The 27,527-nt window shown below is 42.4% G+C and overlaps 1 protein-coding gene across 1 annotated transcript; it reads right to left on the bottom strand.

Annotated features, from left to right (window-relative positions):
- Positions 1-1,613: 1,613 nt before the first annotated feature.
- Positions 1,614-27,162, bottom strand: LOC149463871 (amine oxidase [copper-containing] 3-like). Its single transcript, XM_089674373.1, has 4 exons — positions 25,505-27,162; positions 20,119-20,404; positions 14,234-14,363; positions 1,614-4,952 (listed from the first exon to the last, which is right to left on the bottom strand). The coding sequence occupies exons 1-4, from the start codon at positions 27,084-27,086 to the stop codon at positions 4,665-4,667; spliced, it is 2,286 nt and encodes a 761-aa protein (XP_089530499.1). The 5' UTR covers positions 27,087-27,162; the 3' UTR covers positions 1,614-4,664.
- Between the last annotated feature and the right edge of the window lie 365 nt (positions 27,163-27,527).

Below are 27,527 nucleotides of genomic sequence, written 5' to 3'. Positions count from 1 at the left end.
CCACTAACAGAGCACAATCTACAGTGTTACAGTATACTGTGCACCGCATTAAGGCAGCCCGTTCATTTTGAATTGGCTGCCAACGCACCCCAGTGGCCACAGATGGTTCATATTTGTGCTTTGCTGTATACTAAAATGCACATGCATTGTATTGAGCTGTATAGGTACATTGGGGAGCACTACATAAAGCACTACAAAGCACTGCCTATCATGGGATACCAGGCATTTTAATTCTGCATTCCTGCAAGACATAGTTTGAATGAGCCCTTACTGTCTCGAACATTGAGAATATTGACTGTGTAGCACCCTAGAACATCCTTTCTCAACCAGGGTGCCCAGGCACCCTGGGGTGCCCTGAGGTTTCTTCAGGGGTGCCTTTGCAAAATGTCTAAAAATTGCCCAAAACTTGTATACAAGCCAGCGGGTGGAACAAGCTTTCAAAAAGCCACAGGTTTTCATTGTGCACCATTATGACCTTCTAGCCGCCGGCGTCCTGACAACCAGTGACATCATCAGTTGATAAGGAGAATATCAGCTGCTGCACAGCATCCTGGTTTGACCCTCTCCGCCCCTCTTCATCAGTGCTGGGGTCACATTAGCTCAGTGATGGAGAAAAACTGAGGGAAAAGAGAAACACTGGAATACTAGTCAGTACCAGTGTGCAAAAGTGTATTTGCTTTGGAAGAATAAATTACCTTTATCGTTGGCTGTCCTGTGGATGTTGCTGCGTTATATAAAACTATTAGAATAGTTTTTTCACATTTTAGAATGGGGTGCCCTTTTAAAATAATGGACAGTCTAGAGCAGTGGTTCTCAACCTTCCTAATGCCGTGACCCTTTATTACAGTTCCTCATGTTGTGGTGACCCCTAACCATAAAATTATTTACCCAGTAATTATAATTCATGAGTGTCGTTTTACCTCCAATACTGCTGCTTTCAACACAGTAGCTGCTTTTAACAGAGTAGCTGCTTTCAACACAGCAGCTGCTTTCTACACAGTAGCTGCTCTTTACACATCGGAAATGTGTGTTTTCTGATGGTCTTAGGGGACCCCTGTGAAAGGGTCGTTCGACCCCCAAAGGGGTCGCGACCCACAGGTTGAGAACCACTGGTCTAGAGGCACCCCACTTTAGAATGGAGTGCCTCAAGATTGTCTATAATTTTAAAGGGTGCCTCAGGACTGTCCATAATTTTAAAAGGTGCCTTGACTGAAAAAAGTTGAGAAACACTGCCCTAGAAGATCAAACATGCACAGGCTGCTGGCATTGTGCAAATTGGTCAATTCAACAGTTACAGATACACTATATATGGTATGGAAAAAAAAGCACATGCCACAGAGGGGTTTGGGTCTAAGTCACCAAAGCTAGCAGTTCACTTTTAATAGCAATCTTCATGAATGTCAGAATAAGTACACCACTGCCCAAAAGCAGTGAGCCAAAATAGAACACTCTCTATGCTATCTGAGCCAAATTACTGAAATTTGGAAGGTGGTAGTGGGGGGATGGGGGACTTATATTGGAATTATATGACACCGACAACCCATTTTGTGATGCCTCTGACATTTTTAGGTATGGCGCACAAGGCACTTGAAAGAATCAAAAGGACAACATCATAGTGTGTACTCCATTTACTAGTAAAATGAGAAATTCACAATCACATGAACTGGATTATTACAAACAATATATGATTTTTTTTAAGTAATTGGTTCTATGACCAAGGTTAATACCAACTAATCGTAAGTGGTTGCAGATAAAAAAAAAAAAAATAACATATGAGCCACTTCCATTTTGTTGATCACTATTTAATGCAAGTGAAAGAAAATCTGATGCGATATAGATGAACTACTTACGTATTCCAGCACTGTCCTCACAAAGAAGAGGCCTCTGGGTACTTGTGCTTTGGGTTATTTTTCAGCGTAGGCACGCAGGGTGCCTGGAATGTCCAAGTGCCCTGATATGCACTTTCTTTCTCAGCTGATAGGTCAGAAGGTTACCCCAGCCCTTCCTGTTTCGCTATTAACCACAGGAGGTGTCCATCACTGTCATGGGCCACTAGAGAAACTTAGGAGACATAAAGGGGTGAGGCCTGGGTTTGACCTATCAACCCTGGGTGTGTATGAACATTGAAACACTTGAACACCCAAGGTTCTTACACTGACTTTAAGTGTCGACGTTACGAGGGGCCTGCTATGTGCTGTAGCACCAGATTAAGGAAATATATAGCACTCCAGATTTGCTTTAAATCTGTGGCCATTTGCCTACTTGTGCTCATATCAAAGGGTGTAAGAGACTCCCAAAATGTTACCTTTCTGGTTCATCATAAGTGCGATGGGGGCACTTTGACACTTAGTAGAAGTGTTAATAGATGGCCGTCTTCTCCAGTCTCAAACTTTCCTATTGGGTCTTACAGACCATAAGACGGGTACAGGAGAGGTGGATAAGACAACGATATTGTTAGGAAGTGTCCAAAATGTGCATATTAGAGTGTCTCAAAAAATGACATAGTGAGCAGAGCGTAACATTTAAAAAATAACATTTTGGTATGGCAATAATAGTAACAACATTTCTAGGAACAAACCTCCAAAACTTGAGACAGCCCTTGGAATAGAGGGCCATCTTCATCTATGGACACAGGTGACACTTTTGTAGACTACAAGATGCCTGCGAGACATCTAAATGAAAAGGCAAACGTTACAATGCGCTGTCACTAACTGCCCGAAGTATGAATTTATCTATTACTGTAGTCATTACCCCACTTTGCCTTATATCTAGCTGGGTACAAAGGCTCTAGAAGCTACTGTACCTCCACTTTGTCTTCTACATCATGCCATACCTCTTGCCCTGCGCTCAGCAGCTGTGGTCTGATCTGGAGGTGCAGTAAAATATGTCAGTGGGCATAATGTCAACAGTGTGACAGAGTTGCAGAAAACCGGTAGTCCCCGTTCACTCAGCATTCTTCTGCAACATGAGTCGCAACCCAGAAATAACATCTGACAGGTAGTGCAGCTGCGGTGCAGGAGCAAACAGGGAATGCCAGTATGCATTAGGCTGTTACAGAGGTGTCCCTAGGGTTGGTGCCACCCGGTGCGGTAACACTTGGTGACACCCCCTCCAATGATCCCCGCAGAATGGATCGGATCTGTGGATTGAGCATAATGGATCGGACTCCGATCCATTATGCTCAATCCACAGATCTGATGCATCCTGCGGGGATCGTCGGCTTTCTTTACAACTTACCTTTTTTTGGAGCGGGTCCAGGGTCACCCCGTATAGGTTGCATGCCAACGAGGATCGTCAGCATGCAACCTATACGGGGTGACATAGGACCCGCTCCAAGAAAAGGTAAGTTGTAAAGAAAGCCGACGATCCCCGCAGGATGGATCAGATCCATCCTGTGGGGATCGTCGGCTTGCTTTACAACTTGCCTTTTTGTGGAGCGGGTCCGGTGTCACCCTGTGTGGTCGGTGTCAGCCGGAGCGGACCACACCCACCGCACCTACCTCGGGACGCCACTGGGCTGTTATTAGATTATTGATTAAACATAACCTCTGCCCTCTTATATCAGGTATTGCTATCATAATCCCTCCTTACATCAGGAGTCCTCATCAGAATTCCCCCTTACATCAGGGTTCCTATAAGAGTCCCCCTTTACATCAGGTGTCCCCATCAGAGTGCCCCTATACACCAACTGTCCTCATCAGAGTGCGCCTTACATCAAGTGTCCCCATCGGAATCCTGCTTACATCAATTGTCCCCATCAGAATGCCCATTCACAATAAATGCCCAATTAGAATGCCCCTCCACAGCAAGTCCCATGGATTAGTGGATCCAGGGGCACGCTTAAAATCTGGGGGGGCACAGCCCTCCCCAGCACCCCCCCCCAGATCTGGCCTGCCTGAGCTGTGCCAACCTTGCCATCCTCCTAGCCTCAGCAATAAGTGCCAGTAGTGTTTAGGTAAAAATATACATCTGTTATTCAGGGGAGCTGCATCTACACTTTCGCATTTTAACATGTAACATGTTAAATACATGTAAAACACAACAAAATGCACAAAAATAGAGATCCGCGTAAATTATGTATGTATTAGAAAGCACTGTTTTTAGCATGAGTATTTCCGCTTTAACTTATACATGTTAAAAGTGAACTGAAGAGTGCTAAAATCTAGCAAAATGCAGCAGTATTAGGGCTGGGTTCACACCTATGTGTTCTCTACTGCTCATTGTTTTTTAGGGTGTGTTGAAACATGTGTCATTAAGTTAGGATGTGTATTTTTATACATATTGACATATGTTTTTACAGTTATTAACATGCATTACAACACACACCTACACACAATAACATGCATGTAAATGTACTTCCATTGATTTCAATGGGCCCCTCAATGCGTGTTAAAGAACAGAGGGATATATAACCAATGACTGTGACAGAACAGTGTTGCCAACCCTCTTTTCATTTTCTTCATTTTAGTACATGAACAGAATTGTAGTTCTGTAAACACCAGAGGTAATGACCACAGTACAGGCTATATAGTACATTTATTCTATAAACAGAGCAGTTATCAATATTACCAAAAACCTAATTGATGTCTGTTTTTTTCTGAAATCATTGGCTAAATGAGATAAATCTAAAACCACATATCACAGTTTCTGAAGATGTAATTCAGTTATAATATAATGTAGGTGTTATCAAACCCATTATAGGTAAATGGCGGAGGTTTGGGAGCACAAGATGCTTTTTCATGTATACAGGCTAGAGGATTAACACTACAAGAACCGAGGTCTTCATTGGGTAAAAAGTAGACAGCATCCTCTGAGTGAACCGACGGGTCTTCATTAAAGTAGTTATAAGGTCGGAGGAAGAATCCAACTCCATTTCCAGCTGTCACTGTGTTTGGGATGTCCTCAGAATGCGGGATGTGTAGGAACCCAGTTGTAATCCAAGCCACCAAATCCTGTGTGAAAAAAAGAAGTTTATATTTGTAATAAAAATGTATCCTGCCTATTGCTGTTAAATGTGTGTTTGTAATAGGGAAGATGTAGACATTATAACTAATTTTAGTAGGCAATGAACTAACACCTAATACTGAAGGCTGAGGATCGTTCATGACTAGGGATGAGCTCAAGTGTGTTCAGATCCTAGTCTAAACCGTCCTAAGTGAGCCCACCAGGAAACTGTCATTGTATTGAGCCAAACAGTCCAGACACATTCCCCAACAATACCTACTTGTATACATAACACTAGTAGATGACTGGTCCAGTACAGGTAACAACTTCCTGGGGGGCTGGCTTAGGTGGGTTTGGGCTAGGATCTGACCACAAGCATGAGTTCATCCCTAGTCATGACTTACATTAAACTTGTGTTTTGTCCCTGAAGGTTAACTTCCATATTGCACCTCATAGATATTCCTTGCTTCCCAGCTCATTATATTCTTCTTCCTTTCACTTCCTTGCCACTCCATTTGGGAAAGAAAGTTCTGTCTACAATCCAAATCACAAGTTGGATCTTACACAGGGTCCGTCACACCCCATGTTACACTGCCAAGCACAATTCCCATCATGTGTGAAAGAAAGGAATTAATCACATGGTCTTCCATATGTAGAAGTATCCAGGATGTCACTTCCTTTCGGTTTCTGTTAGATGAATGTGTGGCAGGGGAGCAAATTAAAGGTTTGTGTTGACTGTAATATCAATTTGTATCAATTTCCTTTATATATAAATGAACAGCCATGATTTTGATTCCTTTGTTTAAATGATTTCTCTATATCTACTTAGTTAAAAATAGATCACTTTTCTTCATAGATAAACATGAGAAGTTCCTAAAAATCTGGTCTGCATGGATAGCCTCACAACCCAACCAGAGAGCTTGAAGAACAAGTAGCTATAGCAGTAGAGATGTTCCCACTGACCAGCAGGATAAGTACACAAGAATGTCTCCCTGGCGGATGACACAGGCTCACCCAAAGTGTGGGGTCTAAGTACTAATCGGTGTTCACCAGAGCTTCTAAGGGCAGAGATGGATTTTACTACATGTTAATATCAAGTTGGGGTCCTCAGGATCGCCCCACCAGCAGGTGAGCAAGCTGGGATCCAGTAGAAGATATAGCAAGTAGTGATCGGGCAGAGACGTAGTCAGTAAACAAGCCAAAGGTCAGTAACATGTGACTGCAGGTTGAGATCAAGCAGAAGAGTTGTGGAGGAACAAGCCAAAGGTCAGTAATGAGCAGTAGCAATGATATGGATTGCAACAGGAGAGACAAAAGCAAGATATTGGCTGGAGAGAGCACAATAATCTGGCAAACAGAAAGTGCAAAGACATAGCTTTAATAGGAAGTTCATGAGAGGAGCAAAGAGTTTAAGATTCAAGACAAAGTTCAAGGCAGAATCATTCAAGGAATTTTCCACAGAGCTGTCCAGCATTCCAGGTCCCTCAGCAAGTAGAGATATCGCCAACACAGCAGAGGTTGCACCTTTGGACTCTGACAGAACCCTATGTTTATGATAAAAACCAGAGTGTTGGCTAATCTCCAGGGGTGGAGACTCTTGTCCTTATCCCTTTAAAGTGTCTCCTTCTGATCCTCCCTTTCCCTGGTACCATATAGCCCCACTGGACCTTTCCACTATTCTTCTATACCCTTCTTTTATTTTACCCTCTCTCTCTATTATCCACTTTTCCTAATAAACTATCATAATGAAGCCACTCAAAGCCTTTTTTTGGTCTCCCCTAGTCCTACTTTTCTAAATTTGAAAAATAGCATAAAAATCCAGATTACCATGTAATACCACTTTCCTTCATAGTCAAAACACCACTGAACTTCTTACGTAACAATGTTACCTCATTCCGTGTCAGTAGAAAAAGGTCAAGAATGATTCTGGTACTGGTATATATTTGACATAAGGACCTCTTCTTGATATTGTGTTATTAAACTGAGTATATGCACTGTATATATTTATCTACATTACTTACTTTGTTTTTATAAAACTTACAAAAAAACATTAAAAAAGAAAAATAGATTATTTTAAATGTCATATTTTTGCAGAATTACTGAAAATTAAAAAATGTTCACAAACTTTACAGCACACATGAATGTCTTGGACACTCTGAACAACAACATCTACTTTCCATAATTCTCAACTTTGCTGCTGTCCATCTGGGAATTTTAGGTGATTATACCCTCCTTCATTATTATCATCATTACTATTACAGCATTTCCTGTTGCATTCTCCAAAATAAGTAACAGTAGATAAAATTTCCTACAGGAAGAATGAAGACTGTGATAGCAACAACAGGTGTGCAGACCCCGGAACTCAAACACAGATGTCCACCAATAGTTCTTGAGATATGTAAGATATTATTAGTGGTTTAACCCTCCAGCATCTACCATAAACTGAAATATTAGATTTGAGTGGACTGACCCATTAAAGGCCCATTAAACCCCAGGGAAACAGAAAATACATATCTATGAACTGTTTTAACAACCAAAAAATTGCAGTTGAGTAATACAGAACCAACCCCAAGCTAGAAAATGCTAATGCAGCAGCAAACTCAATTACATGAAAAAAAACCTAAATTTTATTTTAACCTCATTTGGGAGCCTTGAATCCTAAGATGGACTCAGAGACCTTTTGATAACGGTAGATTCACTTTAGTGTACGAAAGGCTGAACCATCCTCCTTAACACTATATATAGATGTTTACCCCTCATGAAAACTTGATATGTTGATATTTCCATTGTGCCAGACAGCTACCCCACATCTCTGTTGGTTATGTGTTAGAGAAGACACTGGTAGCTTGCGATGAGGCAGAACACTGTTTTACTTGTGTGGCTTAAGTTGCAAACATACAGAGCACATTTCAGCAGACATCTTGGTTTTGAAGAGAGAGAAGAGAGGAAAGAGAACCAACAAGTTTTACACATATGCACAACTAGTAACCCTAGTGTACAGTGCCATCTACTGGTCAAGTGATATTAACACACAAAACTATATAGTACATGCTGTTGTATCTCCAACAATCTCTTCATTCCTGGCAGTTCTCATCTTCTTTTTCCCTGTATCTAAACTATTTTCTGTTTATGCTCTCTCTATATCTATGTAGCACTTACCCCAATGGATGTATCGGGTCCCCTGTTCCTGTGCCCACAACTCCACAAATAGTACCATACACTGTGACACACCTGGCTGGGTGGGGAATATTTATTGCAGATGTACTGTATATGCAGGACCCCGGTAGCACAAGAGATATGAAACAATGGCATATACTGTAAGAACAAGCAATGGATGTAGAGAGAAACTTCTCCTAAACCCTGTACCAGCACAATCCTAACTAGATAACTATGCCACCATAACAGGTATAATATAATATAATATAATAACCATAATAGCAGTCTGAAATATATTCTTTTCTGCTGGCAAGCTCCTTGGGGCCCAGTTGTTAAGTTGGAGTGCTCAAGATCCCAATCCCTCCTATATGACAACAGGTGGGGATCTTCTCCCGGCAGCCACTGTCACTTTACAAAAACAGTGTGGTTGTGCAGGGCTCTGCCCACACAAACGCATCATTCATTCACAGCAATCTGTGAAAAAAGCAACTACAAGACCCGTCTTCCACTGCAGCAGACGGCTTGTAGTTCTCAGTGAACTGTGAGGTCATTGATGAGTACTTTCATAGTTTAAAGATACTTCATCCAGCTATGTAACTGTATGCTTGTATGATGGTACAGACAGGCAAGCTGGAGGCAATGTCTGCAGGAGCCTGACATTGCACCTGCAATCTACTGATCACAGGTGCAATGTTCTGCAGAAGCTTTAGAAAAAAAATGCACTTTTTTTTCTGCAAATATTTATCTTTTAAGGTGAACCTTTAAGCAGTGGTAAAGTTACTAGCTCTGTGATACTTGCAGGTAACACTTTCCTTCTTTTGTCCAAGTGTAATGCAGATTTGGCCAGCAGCCTCTCATCCACGTCTTGTGTTAGCAGGTGGTCTCTCTCTGTATGCAGGGTGACACATAGCTAATCTGTTTCTGCCGTGTCCTTCCCCCTCGATCAAGCAGGAAGATCTATCAACATTCGTGGCACTCTCCAATGTCTCAGAAAGTCTTTGGCTGTGTCTCTCTCCATCTCAGGTGTAGGGGTGAATGGTCTGATAGCAGCCTGATGTGCACTCAGTCCTCTCAGAATAACCTCAATACTTCTCCTCCGCCTGGAAAACAGCAGCAAACCACCTCTCCTTTTTGCCCCAGTGCCTTGTAGGATTTGCAGTTTATGCCTTCCATTTAACCAAACCAGCTCAGTCTGTTAGAACTACACCTCCCACAATCCTTGCAGTCTACATCCTGTGCACCTTCCTCTTGGGTAGAGGGTGGACTCAACTCTGGCTGTACATACAGTAGCTCTACAATGAGGCAGGATTCACACTTGAGCAATTTGTAGCTCTAAGCTCCTAAAACACTCAAACTTAAAAAAATGAATTGTTCTCTATGGTGCTTGTTCACACTTGATCACCCTAACGCACTAACTAATGGTGCCTGTTCACACCTAATCACACCTGATCACTCAATTGTGAATCCAGCCTAAGAGTCTCCAACTGTAGCTGTGCCTGTGTAGAAGTCTCCATTGCTTTCAGACAGACTCCCTTTCCTGTCAGTGCTGCAGACTTGGCTATATCTACTATTATGGAAGAGCATTAACCCTGCCATACTCTATTGCAGTGGTCTCCAAACTGCAGCCCGAGGGCCAGATGCGGACCTTTGCTTGCTTTTAGCTGGCCCTTGGGGCACTATTTCATCATCTGATACCAACAAAGGGGCATAATTTCCCCTATCTGACACCAATGATGGGGCACAATTCTTCACAATGATGGGGCACAATTTCTCCCAATGACCCCACTGATGGGACACAATTCCTCTCACTGACACCAACAATGGGGCACAATTCCTCCCACTGACACCAAAGATGGAGCATTTTTTTTTCCACCACTGACAGCGGGACCTTTTCTACTCCCTTGAGTATTATTTTCCATGTACTGTACACAAAGAATAACCTCAATTACTTTATTCAAACTCAGCACGGGATATAAGATAACATTCTTAACACTTGCATCCTGTACTGATTTGGATTGAAGGAAAGAGGTTAGACCTATATCTTGTATCCTGTGCTGGTTTGGATTGAAGGAAAGAGGTTAGACCTATATCTTGTATCCTGTGCTGATTTGGAATAAAGAAAACAATTTAGAGCTGTATGACAAATCCCGTGCTGGTTTGGAATAAAGAACATAAGTTGTAATCTTGCATTTCTCTTTGGTATCTGTTGTCAGGGCTGTGAGTAAAGCCTGCCAAAATCTTTCCTAAGAATTTTTGTTCGAATTTCACACCATTAGTGGGTGACAGAAACGACCAATTTTCGTGTGACCATCGAATTTGAGTGATCGGGCATGTTGGAAATCTTTTCAAAAAATGAACGAATTTAGAATCAGTGATGGGAGAATCGTGCAAGAAATATAAAGCTGTGACCTGGAAATAAAAGAAAATTCTTGGCCACGAAAATTCCTTTCTGTAGCAACATGAGAAGAAATTGAAGGCTTGGTTGGTTGAATTTCTAAATCAATGGTGGCACCATCGGATTACAAAAAGCACGAAATTTCAGATTTTCTAAAAAACTTTGTTCGGAATTCAACCCATGTATGACCTGCATAATGCCCCATACACACAATAAGAAAATCGTACGAAAAACTTCACGGAACCACCGATCGAACTATTTTCTCTTTGTTGATGAGCAGGATGTTTTTAATCAATAACAATATTGAATATTGTGAATGAAAAAATCCAGTTGAACAACAGTGAAAAATATGAACGACCGATTTTCTATGCGGTTTTATGATGGTCGTACAAAAAAAATCTATCAAGCGCTATCATGCATGAGCGGAGACAGAAGATGACCCGGATGTTTATGTCCAAGGAATCTTTGTAAACGCGAACAAAAAATCGAAATGTTAAAAGTAGATTGGCCTAATGAGATAATGAAACCAGAATTCTGCAGATTATATTTTTATGTATCACTATTTATGTATATAGGTGATGTAATAAACTATATTATACTCATTGCTGGTAATTGTTGTGTATATCGCTCGTTCTGGGCGGCAGGGCGTGGCTACAAGGTCACACGCACACCGCATCACTTCCACTTGTACGGAAGACGTCAACACTACGTATTGCCCGACAAACTATTTTTTTGGATTGGTTAATGTGGGCCACGATTTCGACCAATGAACGAACGCCTTTCGGTTGTCAGATGACCAATCGGTCGATTTTGTAATCGTGTATCCCCACCTTTATGCAGGCCATAGATGGGTCGAAAATCGGCCGATTTTTCGTCCGAAAATAAAATCGGCCGATTTTCGGATCGTTAGTGGGCTAATTGTTCGGCCGTTTTTCGGTATTTTGGCAGTTTTTTTTTATTGGTAAAGTTGGAAAAAGATCGGCCGATTTTGCAGATCGGCTGATTTTCGCGGCAATTATGGGCCGATCTTTTTACCGATAAAAAAATCTGCACATGAGCAGTGACCTGCAAGAGGAAGACAAAAAGAAGGAGAAAAAGAAGAAGAGGATGAAGGAGAGGAAGAAGAAGAAGAGGAAGAAGAGGAAAAAGAAGAGGAAGAAGAAGAGGAAGAAGAGGAAGAAGAGGATGAAGAAGAAGAAGAAGAGGATGAAGAAGAGGATGAAGAAGAAGAGCATGAAGAAGAGGATGAAGAAGAGGAAGAGGAAGAGGAAGAAGAAGAGGATGAAGAAGAAGAGGATGAAGAAGAAGAGGAAGAAGAAGAAGAGAAAGAAGAAGAGGATGAAGAAGAAGAAGAAGAGGATGAAGAAGAGAAGAAGAGGATGAAGAGGAAGAAGAGGATGAAGAAGAAGAAGAAGAGGATGAAGAAGAAGAAGAAGAGGATGAAGAGGATGAAGAAGAAGAAGAGGATGAAGAAGAAGAAGACGAGGATGATGAAGAAGAAGAGGATGAAGAAGAAGAAGATGAAGAAGAAGAAGAGGATGAAGAAGAAGAGGAATTCCAGTCCAGTAAAAAGTGTCTCTGCAGAGAGCTCCGCTATTTCTTTGACAGTTCCTTGACATTTATAGCGGCTGCAACAATGTATTTGTATCCATTTAGGATACAGATGTTTTTATTCAGAAACAAATACATACATTGTTGTAACCGCTATAAATGTCAAGGAACTGTCAAAGAAATAGCGGAGCTCTCTGCAGGGACACTTTTTGCTGGCTGTAGACGGGATGAAAATCGGCCGATTTTTTTCTACCGTTCCTGGTAACGTCGGCCGCTTGAACGACCGATTTTTCTTTTTTTAAAGAAAAATCGGCCGGTTTTCTCCCCATCTATGGTCTGCATTAGTCTACATCGGCACCTGAGTTCCTCTGGGCTGGCTATGTATGGGCAGACTTGCAGCAGGTGACATATCTCCTACTCATTAGCCATGTAGCTGCCAACTCAACAGGTTTATTAGAATCAGCTGATAAATTAGAGACAGCTTGCCAAGGGTAAAGCCGGCCATACACGGGTTGAATTCCAAAAGAATTTTCTTTCGAAAATCTTTTCTAAGAATTTTCGTACGAATTTCGCACCATTAGTGGGCCACAGCAGTGGCCGATTTTCGAGTGACTGTCGAGTTTGAGGGATCAGACATGCTGGAAATTTTTTAAAAACCAAACAAATTTATAATCAATGATGAGGGAGTCGTGTGAGAAATGTAGTCATAAAAGAAATAAGCATGAGCTGTGACCTGGAAAGAACAAAAATTCTTGGCCACGAAAATTCGTTTCTGTAGCAACATGAGGTGAAATTGAAGGCTTAGTTTGTCGAATTTTGAAATCAATGGTGGCGCCATCGGGTTGCAAAATGCACAAAATTTATGATTTTCTAAAGAAAATTAATTCAGAATTCGACCCATGTATGGCCTGCATTATACGTGATTCAGTAGATGTCCTTTGGACATACATACCCTTGAGCCACCTGTGAACACATATATGGTACTTTTTCCATTTTATTCCAAAAATTTTATTCTAACGCTAAAAAAAGTTTTTAATGTGACTTTACACAGCTAACATTACCAGCGTTCTCAAAACATCCCGTGTGCATGAGGACTAAAGAGCCGATGATGTCGGCTCTGTCATGTGATCAGCTGTGTCCAATCACAGCTGATTGTATGTAAACAATGAAATGCTGGTTATCGGCAGTTCTCTCCTCATGCTGACAGCTCATAAGGAGAGGAGAGGAGAGTCGGTAATCGACATTCCTCAGAGGGGACATGTACACTGATCATCAGGACACTGATGATCAGTGTAGCCCCATCAGTGCAACCTGTCAGTGTCCATCAATGCCACCTCTCAGTGCCCATCAATGCCACCTGTCAGTGATCATCAATGTCACATACAAGTGCCCATCAATGCACATTAATGCCAAATATCAGTGCCCATCAGAGCTGCCTTTCAGTGCCAGTCAGTGCTGCCTATCAGTGCCAGTCAGTGCTGCCTATCAGTGCCCATCAGTGCTACCTAACAGCTCCAATCAGTGCCAGTCAGTGCTGCCTATCAGTGCCCATGAGTGCTGCCTTCCAGCACCCATGAGTGATGCCCAGGGGTGAACTGACCATTTGGAAACTTGGGCACTGCCCGGGGTCAGTAGGGGGCCCCATGAGATGCCCCTGGTACCTTTTTCATAGGCTTTTTTGAGTTTGGGCAAGGACACAGGGGCCCCATGATCCCCTATTGCCCGGGGGCCCCATGAGTTGTCAGTCCGCCCCTGGTGATGCCTGTCAATGCCCACCAATGATGCCTGTCAATGCCCATCAGTGCCGCCTATCAGTGCCTCCCTATTAGTGCCCCCTATCAGTGCCCATCACTGCAGCCTCATTAGCGCACATCAGTGAAGCAGAAAAATTACTCATTTACAAAATTTTGTAACAGAAACTTTTTTTCAACATTTTCAGCCTTCTTTAGTTTGTTTAGCAAAAAATAAAAAACTCCAGTGTTGATTAAATACCACCAAAAGAAAGCTCTATCTACCCAAAAAAAATGGTAAAAAATTTTGTTTGAGTACAGTGTCGCATGGTCGCGCAATTGTCATTTCAAGTGCGACAGCGCTGAAAGCTGAAAATTGGCTTGTGCAGGAAGGGGGTATAAGAGCCCGGTAGTCAAGGGGTTCAGGTGGATTGGCATTATTTAATCAAAAACTCACCTCATCTTGAATGTTTTCATTATTAATATAGCTAGAGAATGTCACTGATGGTGACCATGGATCATTCTGGTTGTAGATGCTGCTGCTCTGCTGCTCATGGTCTTTGTGCTTGGTAACTGCCAACTTGTATCTAAAAGACACAAATTATAACAATGAAAAGTTACAAAAATAATGTAGATTTTGTTAAAAAACCCTATTATGTATGGGAACCTTATTTATTGTATCATTTACTAGTGTAAGGGGTTCCATGCACAGTCCTGTATTTGCAAGTAATGCTGCAAGATTCAACGTCCATAATAATTCCCAGGCCCGCGAAAGAAAGAGAAACAATAGCCCTTTCAGCCCGGGAAACCGCATGTAATTCATACAGGAATCGCACCGCATTCCTGTGCAAATTACATGCAAATATCTATGGGGTGCAGGGGTGGACTGACAACTCATGGGGCCCCGGGCAATAGGGGATCAGGGGGCCCCTGTGTCCTTGCCTACACTCAAAGCACACACACAAAAGCCTATAAAAAGGTACCAGTGGCATTTCATGGGGCCCCCTACTGACCCCGGGCCCTCGGGCAGTGCCCGAGTGCTCAAATGGTCAGTCTGCCCCTGGTGGGGTGTGATTTGAGGCATACACTTTGTATGGCTCAAATCACATCGCATCCCCACCCTTTATTAAGTCAGCACCTGAATTGTATCGAGGGGCGGATTGACCATTTGGAAACTCGGGCACTGCCCGAGGGCCCGGGGTCAGTAGGGGGCCTCATGAGATGCCCCTGGTACCTTTTTCATAGGCTTTTTTGAGTTTGGGCAAGGACACAGGGGCCCCATGATCCCCTATTGCCTGGGGGCCCCATGAGTTGTCAGTCCGCCCCTGATTGTATCGCATGAGTGTTGCATTGTATCGCATTTGCAATTGCATCACGTTTTGCAATCTGTTTCGGGGTGTCATTAATTTATCACCGACACCCACACCAGATCGCATGAATGCAATGCAATTGCAATGCGGTGCGGGAATCACCCAGGATTCGCTGCATTTACCGCCCGCATTGATGTGAAACGGGTCTGAATGTGTGCCAAAGATGAACTCATTCCATTTTTGGTTGCACTGTCAGATTTTTGGATAGAATTTATCTTTTTTATATATTTATTGATTTGCTACACCTTTCGCTTTGATAGATTTTTTTATGCATTGTACTGTTTTGCTATTTACTTTAGTATTAAGATTTTGTCACTTTCTTTTTGTGCCAGCTGCTTCCATCTTTGTAGCGCTCGCCGTTTATCTTTAAATTTGTAAAAATGAGCTTTTGTTTGGGGGAGGTTGGTGGTATTTTGGTGGTTTCATTATTTTGAAGGTATATTGGTTTTTATTTTATGTTCATTGGTAATTTTTTTAGGCTAAGCTGCTTTTTTTTTTATAGTGCAAGGCTATCCTTAATAAAAACTGCCTGCTATTTTGGAGATAGCATTTTTTTGGGAGGGAGGTTATTGATAGGGCCTTTTTTAAGTTAAGAGTGTTCAAAGTGCAACATTTATTTGTTACTAATTATCTGTACTTGAAACTGCCTTTTATTCACAACTGCATCATTTGAATAGAAAAACAAAATGCAAGAATGGTGTGCTCCTAAATCACCTCAGATTATACCAGTCACATTCACACCACCTCCTTATTCCCAGAGTAAAAATAAAAGTTAGGCGTACACTGGTTAGGCCTATTATCCCCGTGTTCTGTTGCCAAACAATTTTACACTGCTGTATCCTTTACTCTTGTAGTAAGTTTTCAGCCTGTGCTCTTTGTCACTAGTAAATTTGTGCACAGCCTTTCTCATTAAAATTGTCCCTGCACTCTTTGTCACTGTTTTGCAGTGTTTTTGCAGTTCATTTTGCGTTTTTCTAAATACATTTTTTACGTGTTTTTACCTCGTTTCGCGTTTTGTTCAGCTTTTTTTTGCGGGCCGCATTTTGATCAGGCACAAGATCCCATTCATTTGAATGGACTCCTGTGACACGCAGAGAAGAAGTCCCTGCACTTCTTCCGAAAACGCAGCCCACACGGGAACCTCGGATTCCAGTACAGTTGTGTTTTCCAGTGCGGAACTAATGGCACCCGCCCACAGGTCCGCATTTCACTGTGAAGGTGGTGCGGCTGCATGGATTTTCACGCGGATCCGCAGCGGCACTACCCGTACAGATGTGAACCTAGCCTTAAGCCCTCATGCACACGGGACGTTTTCATAAGGCTAGTAACATCAGTTGTGTAAAGTCACATTAAAAACGTGAGTTTTTCAGCTTTTCTTAGCGTTTTTTGCATTAGTGTTTAGTGGCATTTTCCCGCATTTACGGTTTTTAGCGTGTTTTTTTGGCCAAAAACATTTTTCGGTCAAAAAATGTCCAAAAACGTTTGTTTGCGTTTTACCATGTTTTTCAGCGTTAGAGCGTTTTTACAGCTAAAAAATTCCTCTAGACACCCACTGTTCTGGGTTTTTTTTCCAGCCAAAAAACATCCCAGCCAAAAAATGTTGATTATAGTCTGTGTGCATGGACACATAGGATAACATCAGGGGTGGACTGACAACTCATGGGGCCCCCGGGCAATAGGGGATCATGTGGCCCCTGTGTCCTTGCCCACACTCAAAGTACACCAAAAAAAGCCTATAAAAAGGTACCAGGGGCATTTCATGGGACCCCCTTATGACCCGAGTGCTCGAATGGTCAGTCTGCCCCTGGATAACATGCTGTGGGGTTTACTAGCTGTAGAAAAAAACGTCAAAACCCAAAAACAGCTGCTGCAAAAATGTCCAGTGTGCATGAGGGCTGAGTCTGATATTTGTGTTCCATGGAGCAACAACTTTTAAAATCCACAGACAAGACTGAATTCCCCCCCAACACTAGGACACAGCCAAGTTCAAGACATGAAGCAGGCTATCATAAATTCCAGTAGAAAAAAATTCTGGCCAGAATCTGCACAGCCTGTTAATGAGCCCAATCACCCAATCATACATGGCGATCATAAACAGTACTTAGTGGAAGTTAGCAATCAGAAACTCTTAATTTAGCCTATTGTAAATAGTTTGGAGAAATCTGGATCGGTCAAACTGGGGTTGATGACCTATCCTAACATACCAGTGATCTGCTTCATACAATTTCCATTATTCAAAGTTTCTAAACAAACCTTCAATTTGATGTTGCACGTTTACGTAGAACACGTTGCCAAAGACTGCAAGGCTACAGTTAATTGCTCAGAATACAAACCTGACATACATGTGTCAGTTTTACACTGGGGCCCCTTGAAACGAGACTCTGTGGCTAATTAACACTAGCAATAGCCCTCTGAAGAGCGATCTGTGGTGGATTGCTTTTCTTAGGATGTTTGACAGGCGGTGAGGAGGCACCGTGTTATATGTCTTGGAAATGTTCCACTTCTTCAGTATGGCCTGATACTAATATATTTCCAAGAAGCATGTTGAGTCATTCCCATGCTTTCACTGTATATTAGCAGAACTAAATAGGACAGAATAGACTAAAAGCACCTTAGGGATACTGTATGATCTAAGCAGGGGCGGACTGACCATTTGGAAACTCAGCCACTGCCCGAAGGCCTGGGGTCAGTAGAGGGCCCCATGCGATGCCCCTGGTACCTTTTTCATAGGCTTTTTTGAGTTTGGGCAAGGACACAGGGGCCCCATGATCCCCTATTGCCCAGGGGCCCCATGAGTTGTCAGTCCGCCCCTGGATCTAAGTGTGCTTTTAACCACTTCCCGACTGCCCAATAGCAGATATACTGCTACAGGGCTGCACCGGTGCGCAAAATCCATTCACGGCCACAGGCTATCAATCACCGGGTGCCGGGAGGTGATTGCCAAGCATCTCCGACGGGGAGGAGAACTGTTTGTGAAGATGTATTTGTTAATTCCCTTTTTAATGCATGCTAATAGTCTGCTGGCCTTCCATGCAGCAGTGTGACATTGCATGCTAATGCCAAGTCTGTGATCTACCAGGACCCCCAGATCCTTTTCCATCCTCGATTTCCCCAAATGTTTTCCTCCTAACAAGTAAATTGCATGATTATTCTTAGCTCCCAAGTGCATTACATTTTTCAGTATTAAACCTCATCTGCCATATAGCCCCCCCCACACACACTTTATTTTAAATAAATTTTCTTGTAAAGTTTCTATATCTTGTTGTGAAGTTATTGCCCTGCCTAGCTTTGTATCATCAGCAAACACTGAGATTGAACTATTTATTCCAACCTCTATATCATTTATGAACAAATTCAACAGAACTGGTCCCAGGGCAGTGGATGGGGGGGGGGGGTACCACCAGTCCTCCTGTATGGGGCCCAAGCCAGTAGGAGGGACAAGGCAGCTAGGAGAATCGGATGTGGGCAAGGAGGGTGATTGGGTGCAGCAGGAGGCAATTACTGGAACCAATCCCCTGTATGGTTTTCTCTGCAGCAGCTGAAGCTGGCTTCTTCTCTTCTCCTTCCCGCTGGCTTTCAGCTGCTGCAGAGAGAGCCATATAGGGGATTGGTTCCAGTAATTGCCTCCTGCTGCACCCAATCACCCTCCCTGAGGAACATATGTTTCCCCTGCTACCCAGGCCCTCCTGTGTGCCCTTACCCCTGCAGTACTGCTGGCTTCCCTCTTCTCCTTCCCACCAGCAGGTACAAGTACACAATATGATCCTTCAGAATGGAGAGTGGGTTGAGGGGTCCGGTAAATATGTCACATTTAACAGCCATTCCTTTCCCAAATGAACATAATGAGTGATCTGTACCGATTATCCACTGTGTTCATTCATAACTGTGGGGAGGGGGGGGCTGTCAGGTTGGCTGTATGGAGCCCCATGGTTGCTAACAGCAGCCCTGCTTGGGGCAGCCCAATCACAACTCCTAGACTATTCAGAAAACATTCTGTTAATCACCAGAGAGAGAACCCTCTGCAGAACTAGACTGGTGTGATGCATTAATGGAGGACTCAAGAGGAAGGGAGCAGCAGGAGGCTGCTACCCAGGGGCGGACTGACCATTTGGAAACTCGGGCACTGCCCGAGGGCCCGGGGTCAGTAGGGGGCCCCACGAGATGCCCCTGGTACCTTTTTCATAGGCTTTTTTGAGTTTGGGCAAGGACACAGGGGCCCCATGATCCCCTATTGCCCGAGTTCCCCATGAGTTGTCAGTCCACCCCTGCTGCTACCCCTGTCCTTTTTTTTTATGCAGGTCTGGAACTGGAATAGCCTTTTGGGGCTACAGTCAAGCGAGACTCCATATGTGAGGGCCCACTGCTGGGGGACTCACGGAAGAGCAAAAGAAGTGATTGCTGGACTCAATGGGTTCATGGTAGCTGCAGTGGAGGTACTGCTCAGGGGTTGTGTATTTGGGGAATTGTGTTCTGCACTGTAAAGACACTGTTTAGGAAGGTGGATGATGGATTGTAATGCTATGCAAACCTTCTACAGTAAATCACTGAGGAGCATTGTGAGTGAACATTCTTTATTCTAAAGGTGGGCCTCCAGCCAGGAGTAACAGTGACACAAAATAGCAAAGTCTCCCCCAAAAGATAGATATGCGAGTGTTCTATCTGGAGAAGAAGTAAAGTAGGACCTGGGCCAGCTTGGTGGGAACTACTGATCCCTTACATCCCCATCACTCCATATATGCAATACAGTTCATAATACAAACTGGACCATTGGACTTTGTAAACGATTAGTAGACTATTTTTCCCCGTTATGAAGACCACACTCTGTACAACTTACTGATAGACCTTTTAGTACAGGTGGTGGTAGTCTAAACACATAGAAGGTGTCATCATTTCTGTAGACCTTCACCAAATGACAGCTAAGAATACATTTACCATAATGCATTTTATACTTCACTACATGTAGTTCACTCACTTAGCCCAGCTCATTGAATCGTGCAATTTGCTCCTCTCTGGCAGATAGTCCCCTGCAAAACTGATCATCTGGATCCTATAACCACGATTGTGGTTCCACTTATTCTTCTGCTTGCTGGCAAACTGGATATATCGTGGCATTGGTTCATGCAAGCTAAATGACGACTGATCTTCAGTTTCGAGTACTTTTTTGGTAATCTTTGTTTGATCTAACTTCCATTCAGGATTCCAAGGAATGTCTATATCCTGAAACTCCATGTCAAGGGCCACCACAGAATTATTTATTCCTGTAAATAAAAAAACATAATTATTAAAAAACAAAACAGAAAATACATATTTTATTGTTTTTTGTTGGATGGACAGGGACGCATTATAATTATCTTTCTTCTATTGGAACAGTGATAGAATTGTAATCATATTCTGCAAAAAATATGGAAACATTTTATACAATAGAATAATGATGACAATGGTGATAGTGTGCAGCCTATTTACCTGAATTTGGGATAGGTGGTTTAACCACTTGCCTACCGGGAACTTATACCCCCTTCCAGGGGCGGGCTGACCATTTGGAAACTCGGGCACTGCCCGAGGGCCCGGGGTCAGTAGGGGGCCCCATGAGATGCCCCTGGTACCTTTTTCATAGGCTTTTTTGAGTTTGGGCAAGGACACAGTGGCCCCATGATCCCCTATTGCCCGGGGGCCCCATGAGTTGTCAGTCCGCCCCTGCCCCCTTCCTGCCCAGGCCAATTTTTAGCTTTCAGAGCTTTCGCACTTTGAATGACAATTGCGCGGTCATGCAACACTGCACCCATATGACATTTTTCTAATTTTTGTCACACAAGTAGAGATTTCTTTTGGTGGTATTTACTCGCCGCTGGGTGTTTTATTTTTTTGCGCTATAAACAAGAAAATGAGCAAAAAATTTGAAAAAAAAAGTTTCTATTATAAAATATGGCAAACAGGTAATTTTTCTCCTTCACTGATGTGCGTTGATGAGGCTGCACTGATATGCAGCACAGATGGGCACTGATAGGCAGCACTGATGGGCACTGATAGGCAGCACTGATGGGCACTGATAGGCAACACTGACGGGCACAGATAGGTAGCACTGATGGGCACTGATAGGTGGTACTAATGATGCTGCACTGATAGGTGGCACTGCTGGGCAGCACTGATGGACAGCACTGCTGAGTGGAACAGGTGGGTGGCACAGGTGGGTGGCACTGATGGGCACAGGTGGGAAGCACTGCTGAGTGGTACAGGTGGGTGGCCTTATGGAGGTGTTTGGCACTGATGGGCACAGGCGGGTGGCACTGATGGGTACTGGAGGGCAGCACTGCTGGGCACAGGTGGGTGGCACAGGTGGGCGGCACTGATCACCAGTGCCCTGATGATCAGTGCCGATTCCTTCGCTGACAATTGCTGGTTCTCGGCAGTACTTTCTTCACGCTGTGACAGCGTGAGGAAAGTGCAACCGATAACCGGCAACTGTATTTACCTGGTGATCTGCTATGTCATTGGACACAGCTGATCACGTGGTAAAAAGCCGATGTGATTGGCCATATACCGTACCAAAGCGATCACTGGCGGGGCCGGGTGTGCGCCGCTGGGGGCACATCCTGGAATGATGTCCATGGACGTCGCCCCAGGATTAAACAACCGCGCTGTAGCCGTCCTTTGGCTATAGCGTGGTTAGGAACCAGTTAAACAGTGAGAATATCAAGACAAGAACAATTTCTAAACCTCAAATATCTTTATCTATCTATTTACCCATTCAGTTTTATCCGACTCTTGCATGGACCGTCACTCATAAGGGACTTTTTCCATGAATTCTCTTAGCAATTATTTTTACAGGGTAGGTTGCCAGGTCTTTCCCCAACCCCCACCATGCAGGAGATCCTGCATGGCCAGGGATGAAACTAGGACAATTTAGACAGGAGCCAATTAACCTGCCAGCATGTCTTTGGAGTGTGGGAGGAAACCCATGCAAGCACAGGGAGAACGTGCAAACTCCATGCAGGAGGCACCATGGTCGGGAATCAAACCCATGACCTATTTACTGCAAGGCAGACATGCTAACCACTAAGCCACTGTGCCACCCCAAATATCTTTATAGTTGCACCAAATAGTCTTGTATGCCAGTCAGTGATAAGGACAATGGCTACTCTCAAAATTTCCTTAAAAAGGAAACTGGAGAGGGGCATAATAGCATTGGTATACAAATGGCCTGCTTGGGCCATTGGTCCAGTATACAGACCCAATAACCCATGGGGCCAATGATTAGTGCATTTGTCAGGACCAAAGGGAAGTCCATTGAAGACACTGCCTTTGATTTTGGTCATAGCTACAAATTGCTTACTCCTTTCTCTTCTCAGCTGTACTATTTTACCAGCTTCCCTCAAAGCTACACTATCCCTTTAAGTGTCTTTTTTTTCTCTTTTCTGTAGTCATTTTCCATGGTGGAGGTTTAATCACCATTGATCTATCCCTTATCACACCTTCTGTCTCATCTTACTGTCAATGCTACCCCCCACTTCTGGCATTTTCTCCATAATTTTATCAGTTTCCCTCTTGTGCACCTTCTTGCTCCTTCTCTTCATAATTATCCATGTTTCATTTTCATTTCATTTCTCTTTCTGTTCGAAGTTCCTAATGCCACTATTGTGTCCATTAGAACCCCTGTTCTCTCTGTCTCTACTAGAACTACTCTCGTCTTCCACCTTGCATAGCGCTTTAGACCTTCAATGGACAAGACTGCTGAAATTACAGGAACATGAATGGCGCATCAAAGGATACTTTATTCATGCAATTGCAGTTGACCTTCTGACCTGCATTTGACCTGCTTCAAGCAGGTTTTGCATTCCTATAGACTTGTATGAGAAATCAAATTCCTCTTTAAGGGACCAGAAGCCAACTTAAACAGGGGGTTATAGTGCCAAAATCATCTTAACACTAAGGTAAGCCATAGATTATGCATTTTTCTTTCCTTCCACCGTGTTTGCAAGGAAAAAAAACAGCTCAATTCCCCCATCAACACACGAAATCCCTCCTGCAATGCTATTGTGTTCTGCCGGTGTAGCTTTCTCTGCCAGCAGAACACAATTGGTGTTGTTGACTGTAGCCGGTGGCCCTAATCATTTGAGAAAAACCCCACAAACTGGTTGTATACAAGTTGATCTATACATCAACTTGTGTACAATCAGCCAGGCCATACATAGGTCAATATTCGGCTGGTCCCTGCTGAACCTGAAATTTCAGTCCATGTATGGCCGGCTTTAGCCTTGATCTTGCATTTCACTGTGTTCTGCTTGTTCAGAAAGCTTCAGTTCTACATCACACAAATGAAGAAGGGGTATAAACTGGTGTTCCTCACAGACATGAGAAATCTACATTTTGTTCTGTCTTTCCTGCCTAATGATCCCCTGCCTCCTTTCTCCTCCCTTAAATGTAATTTGCTATTGCTGTCTCCTGTTTCCCCACCACAACCTGTGCCCACCGTCTACTTTCCCCCGCTCTGTACTGTAAGCTATTTCTAACACTCTCTCTTTCCCCCATCCTATCCTCTGTTCCTCCAGATTGTAGTCTTGTCCTGGATTTCTTCATAGCTGATACACAATCTGGCCTTGCCGATGCTCTGTCCCAAAATACCCTTTCCCATGCTCTTTACCCCAAATGGTCCAATCTCTTCCAGCTGACTTTTTTCACATACATAAGAAAATGCCCATCCTCTGATCTTCTGATTCCTCTCCTACACAGCCCCCACTTATTATTTTCAAAGCTTAAATTAAAATCCATATTGTGTCTCCCAGGGGCGGACTGACAACTCATGGGGCCCCCGGGCAATAGGGGATCATGGGGCCCCTGTGTCCTTGCCCAAACTCAAAAAAGTCTATGAAAAAGGTACCATGGGCATCTCATGGGGCCCCCTATTGACCCCGGGCCCTCGGGCAGTGCCCAAGTTTCCAAATGGTCAGTCCGCCCCTGGTGTCTCCATTTATTTACTTTACAACTGTTGTTGGAAATGGCATTCACTTCTCTATGCTTGGTATATCATAGCTGCCTGGTCTGATCTTAAATGTTTTGAGAACTGCTGGTAATAATCATGAATGTTTGGGGTTTCGAAGGCACCCTTTATTGGCTAACATAGGTTAATTAGGATGCACATTTTTGGGATGTAATAGATAATTTCTCCAGGCTTTACAAATTGTACAAACCCTGAGGAACAGATCTAATTCATTCCAAAAACCTGCATCTTTAATAACAGAGACTCCAACTTTCTGCAATAATCTTTGACTATTCGGGTACAAAACTCTACTACTGGTAATAATCATTATTGGTAGATTACAGGGAGTTACATCTTTGATTAACCATGGGGTCTGGGTGAACTCTTCCACCATGGTGGAAATCTCTTTCAACTAATCCTTAATGGTTAAAAATATGAAGATCCATTCAGTGGGCATACGTAATGGGGAGAGATTGTCACTGTATATCACAGAAGAATGTAATTGTTTATATAATTCTTTAATTGCAGCCTCCTTTAAGATAAGCTCTGCCTATGTACATATTCTTCAATACCCCAGCCTATGTGTGGACTGACAAAGTTTTTTTTTATTATTTGCAAACATTAAAATCTTGTGCAAAATAAAAAAAAAAAAATATATATATATATATATATATATATATATATATATATATATATACATATATGCAGGCTACTGAATACGTTTGCTTTCCTGGTTTAACCACCAACTATTACTTGCTTTGCAGATTATAATTAACTATAATGCATTATTACAGAGAAAACAAAATCCAATTTGCCCCAGTGGGGGGGGATACTTCCTGATCCTCCAGAAAGCAATTGGATATTCCCTGGATCATCTACCCCTTAATATTACAGAGAAACACTTTACTACCAAGTAATGAAATATTTTATGGGTTAAATATTTTTTACTTATCTCATTACATCTTATTGCAAGTCAGCTTGGTGCTTGTACTTATTAAATACATAAACATTTCTCAGATCGCTTGGGACTCTGATAACAATTATGCAAGGTCTGTGTATATCTCTAGATCTTTATATAATAACTCATAACTATATAGGAAAAAAAAACTTTAGCTGCTGACTGGATGTAATTGTAGCAGGACTGCATTCCAAGCTGATTTCTGATCATCTGCTTACTGAATATAATTTATAAACCCAAACATGATCAATATACAATGTGTTTGTATTTCACAATTAATCCTTTTACACCCCCATCTTTCTCCTACATACATTGCTGAAAGATTTGAAAATGGGCTGATTTTAAATTATAGCTTTAAAACATTATCTTAAACTCAAATATATGCTTAGAACACTTAAATTATCATTTGCGCTGATGCATTCTTACCTCCAACATCCAAGTCAGCCTTGTAATTGATGAAATGTGTGTGAATAGTTCCCAGTGTATGGGGCCCCACTCGATGTCCATGTTCTACACCGTTTTCCATAAAAAATGATGTGCTGATATATCCTGTTGCATGAACCTTTGATTCTATAGCCCCATTTTGATAGAATACATATTCAAACACATAGTCGTAGTTGCCTAGCGTGGCAACAGTTCTTATGACAAGAACAGTGTTGACCAAACCGCCATAAAAAGAAGAGCCCAGATTTGAAAAGTGACGTCTCAAAGGAATGCCAGAGTTGAACTCAAAGACACATATGGATCCTTTGTTTAGTACCGTTTTATCTGAATCAAGCAAGTAATGGGTGTCTAAATAAGTAGCAAAGTAAGGACAGTCAACACCACGAACCAGTTGGTAGACAGAACGCCCAATACCAAAGTGTCCATCCATATACCTTGTTGACATACCAGTTGGGGCATTGGAACCATATATACTGATTGCTTCTTGGACACCAAGCTCATAGACAACTCTTTCACCCTTGAATTTAATATCATATAGTCTGAGTCCTGTGTTTGCATTTAACCCGAATGCGAAACTCCAGTGTTGGAATAACACCTGATTATTTCTGACACTGTAGCGGGCACTTTGTGGCTCATATTGCATGGGTATATCAGATATTGCATGTTTTTGAGGCTTCAGTGAACCTATGTCATCTTTGAGATGTGGCTTTTGCATCTTAACTGTCTTTAAACTTCCTCTTTTATATTGCTCCTCTAATTCAGAAAATGTGTCAAAATACTGACCATTATAAAATACTTTATCCACTGTCCACTTCTTTTTATCAAAGTGTTTGTGGTTTACCAATAGCTCTAATCCAATTGGGTGTAGGAAATAGCCACTGCCCCGGGTGTTATAGAAAAGAGCAAACCAGGTGCTTCGGTCTCCAGATCGTAATCCTCTTGGAGCACTGGTCAAACCAATGAAGTATTCAATATCAGACTCATTATGGCCAAACACTTCTTTGAGGAAACTTTTTGCTTTGGGAAACTCCTTGGCATATAAAAAGTTTCTTATCTGAGTGTATTCATTGCCAATTACAGGTCTACGATGGTAAGGAAGTTTGCCTTTGTATTTTTTGGCAGTAATATCATTAAAATTGGTTGGTTTTGGAAGGGGTCCCACTGCATACTCTTTAATTTCTGGTTCTTGATGGCTTCCAAAATAAACTACTACCAATGCTTCTCTTCTGGGTTTGGGTCCTCCCTTATCTAAATACAGTAAGGCATCTTGTTTTGTTGGTGGTAGAAGCTCCACTGAATATATGCAGTTGGAAGCAGGTTCAGCCTCAGAAATGTCCACTAGATTTTCTTGGAGAGTTTTCTTTAAATAGCTGACCACTTCATCAATTTCTTCAGGTGTGAGATCCGCAAAAATCAAACTCTTGTCATGGTGCTTTAGGAGCAAAACTTTTTCATTTGCCAAACTGCAGGATTTGGGTTTTGGATCAAACACAATGATCAGCACCAAAGCTAAAATTGTTAGAATGGCAAGAATCAAAATTGCTGTAACCACTTTAACATTCATGTTTAGTCGTAGTAAACCAGCTCCACTGCAGAATTGTGAACATCCAGGCTTGACTTGGCACAGAAAGAACTTTGCTTACTCATTCCCAGCCTTTTTAACTTGCTGGATAGGAGAAACCTGGAAAACTGCTAAAAAGGGAGGGGGAAGGAATTGGATGCTGTAGGAATAGAGATCATGTGATTTATATTGGAACTTTTCAACTGAGACCCCTTGGCAACCTCTCATACATCATAACTATATCCTGTTTTTTCTCCTCTCAAATTCCACATTTTTAGAGGCAATTACATTTTAGTAATAAACCTCAAATATGTTGTATAGTGCTTTTGTTGTTTTGCAAATATTATATTCCTTTAATAAGCAAATAAGTATGATTTTCAAATGGAAACAATCTAATTTGTTAGAACACAATCTTTCACTACTCTATTATTTTTAACAATTTTC

Source organism: Staurois parvus, unplaced genomic scaffold (assembly GCF_062004578.1).
Source record: "Staurois parvus isolate SC_StPar_1 unplaced genomic scaffold, SC_StPar_1.0 ptg000151l, whole genome shotgun sequence".
Lineage (NCBI taxonomy): Eukaryota > Metazoa > Chordata > Amphibia > Anura > Ranidae > Staurois > Staurois parvus.
The sequence above is the reverse complement of the archived record's forward strand: the minus strand, read 5'-3'. Positions and strand labels throughout refer to the sequence as shown.